This window comes from Tasmannia lanceolata, unplaced genomic scaffold (assembly GCF_043159265.1).
Source record: "Tasmannia lanceolata isolate RefF3 unplaced genomic scaffold, GAP_Taslan_0.1 ptg000012l, whole genome shotgun sequence".
Classification (NCBI taxonomy): domain Eukaryota; kingdom Viridiplantae; phylum Streptophyta; class Magnoliopsida; order Canellales; family Winteraceae; genus Tasmannia; species Tasmannia lanceolata.
The window spans coordinates 32,946,700-32,957,095 of record NW_027518689.1 but is presented as its reverse complement, the minus strand read 5'-3'; the positions used below and the strand labels follow the sequence as shown (position 1 = coordinate 32,957,095).

The following is a 10,396-nucleotide window of genomic DNA, read 5'->3' as shown; positions in this document are numbered from 1 at the left end:
TTTGAAATTGGGTCGAAATTTATCCCGAAATTTAAGGGATTTCACCCAAAAATAAGGATTTTTTATATTTATTTAATATTATATCGAAATTTCAGCTAAAATTTCGATCGAAATAAAATAGGATAAAAAATAGCCGTTCAATTGGTTTCGTGGATTTCGCCCAAAATTTCCGAATTCCGGCTGAAAATTTCAGTTTGGGTGAGGACCGAAACGCTTTACGAAACCGAAATTTAAAACCTTTCTCAAAGTGCATGCGTAGAGAAAATTGGAGTCAAAATGTATAATACAAAACATTTCAACTAACAGACACCTAACAAATGTTAAGAAAATTTCATAAAAAAGACTATTTTCTAATGCAAAAGAAAATAGGGAAGTGTATAGTTCAAAACAAATCAAATAACAGCACCTAAAAAATGTTAAGAATTTTTTTAAAATACATCCCAATGGCAATAGAAAAAACTCTGAACCATAAAAATGAACAAGAACTTTTTAGTTTATAATTAGATTAAAAGAGGGGTATAGAAATCATTTCCCCGAAAGGGTAATAACAGCAGAGGTTTCACAAAAAATATGTAAATTCAGAATCATGTATATGGTCTATGAAAAGCAGGCAATCACATATGAAGGGAAACTTCTAGTGTATGCCTAAATAAAAAAAACCTCAAACGGATACTTTGACATAAAATTATCAATTGAAGCTTCAATCTAAGATGTTTTATTCTTCTTTTATTAGAGAATGAGAATATAATATATAAATGATGTTTCCTCCCAGAAAATATTAGGAGTGCAACTTGGGTCGGGTCAACCCGAACCCGACGGGTTCAACCCGATTTTTTGCGCGTGTTGGGTTGAACTTTTCCGGGTAGGGTTCGGGTCCGGGTTAGGAATTGTCAACCCGACCGAAAATCGGGTTGGGTGGGGTTGGGGTATCGGGCAACCCGACCCAACCCGTAACCCGACTAATATAGTAATATGTACTGAGATTTCACCTTTTTTTTATGAGTTTTGCTGTTTTGGGGGTTTCTCGAATGTTGCTGAGTTGGAAACCACAATCTATAATTGATTCATTAATTCATTTTGTATCGCATATTCAGATTTGATAATTGTATTATGTAAAAAAAAGAGACAAAATAAATATAGACTTTGAAAATGAATGATGTATGGTGCCAGTAGAGTGGAACAATGATATGTTGCTTTGCTTTTCTAGGTAACAAGCATCTGCTCAGCGGGTCAACCCGACCCAACCATACCCGACTTCGGAAATCGGGTTGGGTCGGGTCGGGTCGGGTCGGTTCGGGTTCTGGTTCGGGAAAAACAAATCCGGGTTGGGTCGGGTTAACCAAACCGGGTTAAGAGTCGGGTTGGGTTGAGTTGGGTTAGGGTTGGAGGTTGAGGTTTCCGACCCAACCCGACCCGGGTTGCACCCTTAGAAAACATAGTCATAAATTAAGGCCTGGTTTGTATTGTAGGAAAAATATTTCTTGAGGAAATCTTTTTTCCTAGGAAAATTGTTTTATTTCCACAATGTAGAGGGAAGTTTTAAATTTTAGGCATATCATTATAAATTAAAGGTCCATAAAACTTGGACTGGGGTGGTTCAAAGTTCAAACTACTTTTTTCCTGTGTAATCAAACAATGGAAAATCATGAAATTTTGGAAAAGTTTTTCTTTTCCAAAAAGTTCCTGTGGTCCAAACAGGTAGAGATCACAAATTCAACCAAAAAGAAATGTTTTTTTTTAACTGTATTGGACAATAGGATTCATATATGGGCAGATATCATACTGATATGTAGGATTTTTTTAATAGGGATACTCATTATTAGTTAAAAAATGATTGTTTGTAAAAGGTTTGTGAAAGCTTGTGGAAAACTTAAAAATTTAGTCCGACATGAAAAAGTTAGAAGTGTTGAAAAAGATTTATAAAGACTCTCCACTCAAAACACGCACACATGGTGCATGGCGATAGACTTTAGTGCGCTAGAGACCTTGTGTGATCTGACGGTCATAAAATCACCTGAGTTTGATCTAGGTTACAGACTTGTGAAAAGGCACAGTTTAAATCCACACAACTAGTCACCAATAGGTCTATTTAAAGACCCAAAACCCAACTAGTGGAAATAAATACAAATAAAAAGGGTTTTCAAGGGATTTCAACTAGGGGTGGCAAAATTGGTCGAACCGAACTGGAACGGAGCCGAAACCGAATATTTTCAATTATTATGAGTAAGGGTTGGCAAAATTGGCGGAACCAAACCGAAACTGAACCGAAATTTCGGTTTCGGTTCGGTTACGGTTTGGTTTGGTAAACGAAACCGATTCAAATTTCGGTTCGGTTCGGTTCGGTTTGGGGGTCGAACCGAACAGAAACCGAACCATTGCCACCCTTAATTTCAACACATTCTATAGTCTCACCCTCTACTGTTTAGCTTTACCTATTTGGTAGCCTGTTTTCTACATAAACTAGTGTCTTGACATATTTCCAAAATCCAAAGGTATTCGGGTTTGTTTTCTAAGCATAACACTAACCGACATAACTCATAAGTCATAGTGAATGGACTTCATTGTATCTTAAGAGGCAAATTCACTATTTCAATTCATCAATTTTTTCCCATAAATGAATATGGCCTACCATGAAACACTCTTACAGAAATATTTATATATTGTTCAATCTTCAAAAATCAATCACCTATTAGAACATATTTAAGTATAGCGTCCAAAGCTCATGATGAAACCGTAAGATCAATAAACTACTAAGTACACCATTATTCATGCGGAGGGCCTTATCAAATGCAAATTTCCGTTTCAACTTCTCTTCATACGTAGACACAATTAAGTCAGGAGATTTATTATCTCTGTACATTCCCTTGAACAGAAACATGAATATCAATCCAACAGCCATTGCACGGATTACCTTCTCTGTTCTTTGTGCGTCTCAGGGGATCAGTTTCGACATTACAGAGAACTCAAAACCATGACAAAAAAATACGTCTTTTCTTCTTCAAATCTTACAATATAACACAATGATGGAAGAGTGAACGTTGTGGAGTGAGCCCACCAAGACTCTTTTTTGGAAAAAATGATAACCTTTGACAGCGGGTTAAATAGTAAAAGATAAGGTGAGTTAGTGCAATCACATAGTGGTATTTGCTAGCTTCCATCACAAAAGGCATTTCACAGATGGACTGTTGCATGTCAGACCAGCCACACAGGTTCTCTTTTCAGCAGCTTTTGTCTTCACTCTCACTTTTCAGCAGCTTTTGTCTTCATTCACGAGGTGGCTGGTCTGACATGCAAGAGACCATATGTGAAATGCCTTTTGCGATGGACGCTAGCAAATCACTTAGTAGTGCCAATATTGGTAGCCTCGGTGAAAATCTGAAAAAAAAAAAGAAAGTAATGAGGCCGAGTTTATTCGAGAAGCTTCCTCCAGGGTAGTCTAGGCTAGAAACTTCTAGTAGTAATAAGAGGTTTTCCAATTTATTTATTTATTTATTTATTTTTTTTTGTAACAAAAAATGCAGCTGTATTTTAGACCACATCTATTATTATAATTAGAAGAATGCTTCAAAATCATTGTTAATATTTTTTTTTCTAACGACCACATTTGGACTTCAAGTGTGCCGTGTGGATGTGGTTGGGACCGATTTGATGAGCAAATGAAGATCGCACAAAATCTAAAGATGTGATTGTACACATGGCAAAGTAGGGAGAGCTGTTAGGGACATGTCTATGTTTTTATTTTTTTTATGGGTAAGCTGGGTTTAGGCAAGACCCCTACCAGATTTCATTTCATTTAGAGAAGTGGGAAAGATATACATGAAGCTTGAAGACAACCCTTTGGATGGGGGAACAAAAGATCCACAAAACATAAAACAAGAAAACAAAATTATCAAAAATGAAGACAAGAACAGAAAAACAAACAGTGCAAGAGAGCTATATATTGCCCCAACACAGGAGACAAATAGACCAAAAAACTACAAATCATAAGAGCCAAGAAGCTAGGGAAGCCATACAAGGCACAGCAAGACAGAGGGCTGAGGGCTCCCTCAACTATGGCCACTAGTCAGCTTGGAAAATGGGATCTGACATGATGGAGATGCTAGAAAAAGAAGAGAATGAGACTTTTCTTTTCTTTTCGTGACCAGTTGCCAAACCCCTTCTTCATGGCCCGAGGATGTGCTCTCTGAAAATCCAGAATTAATCTTCTCTTCTTACTTAGAGGTAGACAGGTGCCATCAGAAATTTGGGACATGTCTATCACTAGTATCTTCTCTTCTTACTTCACGGGTGAACGATGCACGATTGCAATTATTGGAGAACGAGATCTGCTCATTAACACAAGGTAATTTATCCGTTTCTGATTATTTTATGAAAGTTAAAAACTTATGTAATGAGATATCTCAATTAGAAGAGGAGTCTAAGATTACTGAAAGCGGGATGCGGAGAATGATTATCCATGGCCTGAGTTTAGCGGTTTTATCACTGCTATTTGTGGTTGGCCAACGCAATCGTCTCTACTGGAGTTGGAGAATCTCTTGATTACTTAAGAGATGTTGGCAAGCCAGATGGCCGGATTATCTGTGAAAGAGAGTGAGGAAGCGCTTGCGGTGAATAGCAAGCAGAAGTGACAGAAAATAATAAGCCGAATGATGGTTATAGAAGAGGTGATCGATCTAATAACAATGAAAAAGTCCATTGTTTGAAAATTATTATTAGAAAAAGCCTACAACACTTTGAATTGGACTTTATTTCAACAACCTTTTTTGCAATTGGTCTTAATCTTAAATGGACCAATCTTCTAACCAGTTGTGTACTTTCCCTCTCTTTACAATTTATTTGGTCGACCGGGGTCCTTTTTGGCAACTTTTTCGGAATTGGTCTTGATCTTAAATGGACCAATGCTTAGTTTCTCCCTCAAATTTGTGAGTTTTCTTCAAATTTTATATATGATAAGGTATATATAAGCCTGAAAAGTAGAAAGGGAAAGCCTGAATAAATGCTAAAGATGACCGTAGTAAGAGGAAGCTAAGGACCATCGGGGAGATCTAGCTGCCACTTGAATTTATCAATATGGTTCCTCAGAACTCTTTGTTATGATAGAAACCTCAATTGGAAATTTTAGCAAAACCAAGAAATTTTTTTGGCTACTTTACTTCCGAGTTGGTGTCAAATTAAATCCTTCAACCCACCAAAAAAAATTAAATCCTTCATTTTATTTTTACTTTTTTGGATACCATCCCTTGTCGTCAAATGACTTAATCATAGATGTCTAGAGATTAATCCAAGAAATACATCTTTTGATTATCTTGGTCAATTTAGCTATCCTCGATAAATATCTTGGTCATTTTAATTTCTTTGTTAATCAGTTTGACCGTAACTTGCAAGGCTGGCTGATGTGATTTAGGACCGTAACTTGCATCATCATGTCAGTTGTAAAATTCTAAATGAGCGAGTAAAAGATACTTGGATTGACTCGTGAAACACATGCACATATTCACTATTGTCTATTCCTGGTCTGTTTATCAAAAGATTGATATATAGTTATGGCCCACTATCAATCTGTGGGCTCCGTTTCTTTTCAGACTGAAAACTAGTTGCAGTCCCGTGCGATGCACGGGGCGGCAAAAGAAATTAAATATTATAGTTGTATTCCTTATCCATGCGATTGTGAAATATTATTTGGAAGCATAGTATAGGCTGACAAACATCTATGTTTTCCATAGAGCGCTGAGTAGTAAAATATGTACATAACCATTAGACTATATATCTGTAAAACTTTGAGTAAAACAAATCAATAAATAGTATCATTTATAAAATTCCATCTAAATGAAAAGTAAAACCACAAGACAACAAATAGACATCATTTTTTCTATTTATAAATAGAAAAAATAGAAAACGGTGATTTAGATTTCAAGGTAGAGAGAGAGAGAGAGAGAGAGAGAGAGAGATTAACTTGTAACGTGAACTATCACAGTTCAAATTTTAATTAGGGGACCTTCAATTCATAATTATATCCCTCTAATTAAAACTTTTTTTTGTATTTCTTCACTGTTCCAATTCTCTTCTTATTTTTTTAGGTTATTATAATAAAAATAATCCTTTTTATTATTTTGTGTTTTCTAAGGACCAACGTACATGAAAATATACTGTTAAAAAAAATTGTTCAAGAAAACATAGAGGGTGAAATTGTAGAAACACTAAGAAAACCTCAGAAATCAGTGAAACCTAAGAGAAAGAGAGATAAAAACCTATTGGTATTAGGAATCCTCATCCAAATCCAATTAAAAATAGGGCGGTGTCATACTCTCACTTTCAACATCAGCTGTGAAAACTTGAAGAAAAAAACCTAGAACATGGAGAGAAACAATAGGTGAGAGAGAGAGAGTTACTGTACAGAGCTATGAAGATAAACCCATCAAAAAAACCATATTAATCAGGAAAAAAAAGCCAAGGACAGAAAGAAACCTGGAACATTAGATGTGCTTTTTTAGTTCGTAGGGGGAGAGAGAGAGATTAAGAAGATTTTGATAAACTTCCCATACGTATAGGGGGGAATATATATATATATATATATATATATATACACACACAAACACACACACACACAGGAAGTCCTGGTTTTTAGGTATGTGATTCTTTGAAATGAAAACAACGTTTGGGATTCTTGTAGCTTTTCCTACTCTATTCAAACTCTACTAATTGAGGGTAATTAACTGCTAAAATAAAGGTTTAATTAAGAAATTAAAGGAGTAATAAAATCCAAACAAAAACGTTTGAAATGGAATAAGGGGAATTTAATATACGGAATGGAGAAATATTTATGGAGAGGGGTGACACGTGGCACCACCACGGTGTAGAGGATTCTGCTTTACTTATTATATCTATAAGATGTGTGGAAAAAAATTAATTTTTTCACTTAAAAATATACATAAAATTTGTTTTATACCCATTTTAAGTTAAAGAAACAGAGCTTCTATGAAGTACAGGTGGGGCCCACCTTATTCAAGGATCTGAATCATTCATTTGACATTTGGATAGCCCCAATGTAAATAACTGGACGCACTAGAGATCTTGTCTACCACTCTTTTTGTACTTCAATTTCTGTCAGGTCATCTTTCTATCCTTCCAACTTACATTTCCTTGGATCTTGTTAATTGCCACAAACCAAGCATTGGGATTTTGCCAAACTCTTGTAACAACAAACCAATTAGGTTTTGGATTCTCAAGAGGTCGGTCTCTCTGGATCTCAATGCCAAATCACTTTGAAAATTTAGGGGGGGGGGGGGGGGGGGCGGGGGGGGAAATATCACTGCCCCTTCCAAAATTTTCAACATCTGTTTAAAACTTAACTCTATTTTCATCTCTTTTATTTGGCTTTTCTTAGAAATGAAAACATTTTCAAGAAAAAGACAAATTGACTGCTAATACAACTGACATTATAACTAACAAGATGAGAGAGTATGGATGATGGAAGTAGAAACAAGTTCGGAGAATTTAAAGCTTTGTTCTCTGCTTTTTTTTTAACTGAACTACTATACTTTCACCTTGTTCTCCTTTGAAACCTGCAGAAAGATGATGCCATTCAAGAAAATCCAAGTGACCCATGAGACTCCAACGTATTCAAGCCTTATTATAGCTTATCCTCAAAAATTCAGTTTCAACTTCTAGTCATACATAATCTCAATTAAGTCGAGATTTATTATCTCTTTACATTCCCTTGAACATAAACATGAATAGCAAACCAATATCCACTGTACAGAGGACCTTCTCTGTTCTTGGAATGCCTTGGGGACCATGACAAAAATTCCATCTCTTCTTCATCAAATCTTACACTCCTTACAGTATAACACAAGCACTTGGGTTCTCTTCTACAGTCTGGACATAGTAATGTGCAGTACTATAGAGATTATGAGGATTATAGGTGTTGTAGAACTTGGTAATCTCGGCTAATTCATCTTTCTTCACATTGGGTTTAGCCGGAGCATCTTTCTTGGGTTCTTCCTTCTTCTTCTCAGGCTCTTTAGCGGGCCCGACGGTGAGGATCTCTGTACGAAAAGTTTTCCGCAATTTGCTCACCACATCGACGGGATCCACGTCTCCGATCACTGTCAATTTTTTATCTTTCATATCCGTGGTGATAGAATCAATCCCTACAAAATTAGAAGAAAAAAAAAACAGCCATTTACTTGCATTCTCAATATAGTTTTATGGGTAATGAATTCCTACTTCTTAAACAAAGATACCGGAGAAGCTAGAGACAGCTTTCATAGCCTTCTGTTTCTCTTTGTCGTCATATAAATCTACTTTCAAGACCACTTTCTGAAACAATCACAAAAACCCATAAGAATTAAGCATTTGAAGACAGTTAAATCAGAGGAAAAGAAAAACCCCACACTAAAGAAGCTTCTGAAAATCATTGAAGTGGGAAAAGTAAGAAACTTAAGACATAATTCAATCTCCAATCTTCTGAAATTAATAAAACAGAAAAAAAAAAAAAAAAAAACCCAAATCAATCAAAAAATTTTGTCATATATCTTAAGACTATTAAAAAAAATTCAAAATAGAGAGAAACCCATGAACAACTGTACTTCTTAGAAAATTTGAATTGGGTTTAGCTAAAACAAACAAAAAAAGGAAAAGTAAATCTAACCCTCATTTCTTCTGGTTCTCTGCTCCGAAATCAAATCAAGCAATAGCAACAAATCAACAAGCAAAATGTGGGAAAATATGAAGGATGAAAGTAAATGCTTAGTAAAATTTAGAAGCAGAAGAAGAAGAAATAATAGATTGGTGAGAGAGGGGGAGAATGAATTTAAATGAATGGAAAGTAGTTTGTGAGAAGGAACTGACGCATTGCAAGTCGTCATCTGCCAACATCGCTCTGTTGACGCAAAATAATATTTAATAGTTACCCTCCTCTAATATTATCTTGATAATACTTGATGGGAAATGATATCAGCACTCTAAAGCTCTCACAAGCCCATTAAATAATAAATAATATTAAATCATTGAAGTGCTGATATCATTTCCCCACTTGATTTCTCCCTACAATTTTTCAGTTTTGTTTTAACCCGGAAGGCTCTGTTTGGCTGCAGGTAGTTACCTTCTAGATTAGTGGTAAAACTAGTCAACAGGGAGGAGACAAACATTTGATTTACCAAGACTTTACGAGATGGAAAGTAGTGTTTGGTTGCACACCTCGTATGGGAGTGGGAAGAGAAAAATCATCATTCACCGAGCCAAATTCCACCTTTTTTGACATAGATGGCATGCCACGAGACATGCAATAATCACACGTGAAACTTGTTTGGTAGTCTTTAGGGATTTCAATGTTACATTAGCAACTAAACAAAATATTCTGCTGACGTGGCACTCGAATGAAGGCCGACCTCCAGAGTTATATATATGATAAGGGATATATATATAAGCCAATGGCAGGCCTCATAGCCTCAAAAGCAGAAAGGGAAAACCCTAATAAATGCTAAAGATGACCTAAGTAAGATGAAGCTAAGAACACGGGAGATCTAGCAGCCCCACTTGCGGCAGCCCCTCGAATTTGTCAGTTTGGGTCCTCAGAAGTTAGAACTCCCGTTTGTTGTTACAAAAACCTCAATTGGAAATTGGACATTTTAATTTCTTAGCTGATCATTTTGGACATTACTTTAGTTATTTGTTATATTAGATTGGACTTAAAATTGCACTACCATGTTTTGATAATTACACTAACTCACCTTGCCTTTTATTATTTAATCAGTTGTCAAAGGTTATCATAGTTTCAAAAAAGCTCTCACAAACAATTTCAGAACTGACCAATAGACCAGAGTGAACGTTGTGGAACTTAGACCGGAAAGACGCTTTTTTGTAGAGTATGAAAACTCCAACATCAGTAGCTCATTAAAAATCCCTCCACACCCACCACCCTCCCAAAAAAAAAAAAAATGTAATGATTTCAACCCGACCCGACCTAAGGAACCCACTTTCCCAACCTGAGCCCGACCCGACCCAAGGAACCCATTTTTATTTTAGGAAATTTGACATAAGGGGGACAAATAAAATGCATAATATCAGAGGGGTCAAGTGTTTGTTGAAAATGACCGAAGGGGGTCAAAATTTGGTTTTGAAAATTTCGGATGACGAGAATGCCCCTCTGGCAGAAACCGAGTGAAATGACGTAGAGAAATAAAAAAAGTTTTTAAGTTTTCCCTCTTCTCTCTTCCCTCTTCTCTCCTCTCGTCGGCGATCTCGACCATCTGTTTTTCGTCCTCTCCTCCGGCGATCTCTACGGCAATCACTCCGGCGATCTCGACGGCGATCTCGACCAAGGGGAAGAACGTATCAAACCTCGCATTTGAAGGAAACCCTACCTGGTACGTCGTTTTCTTCCCTTACTTTATTC

The 10,396-nt window shown here is 36.3% G+C and overlaps 1 protein-coding gene across 1 annotated transcript; it reads right to left on the bottom strand.

The window, feature by feature from the left end:
- Positions 1 to 7,623: 7,623 nt before the first annotated feature.
- On the bottom strand, positions 7,624 to 8,785 carry LOC143887212 (heavy metal-associated isoprenylated plant protein 39-like). The gene is made up of 3 exons (XM_077391319.1): positions 8,651 to 8,785; positions 8,244 to 8,319; positions 7,624 to 8,150 (listed from the first exon to the last, which is right to left on the bottom strand). Exons 1-3 carry the CDS (start codon positions 8,654 to 8,656, stop codon positions 7,837 to 7,839), a joined length of 396 nt encoding a protein of 131 aa, XP_077247434.1. The 5' UTR covers positions 8,657 to 8,785; the 3' UTR covers positions 7,624 to 7,836.
- Positions 8,786 to 10,396: the final 1,611 nt, after the last annotated feature.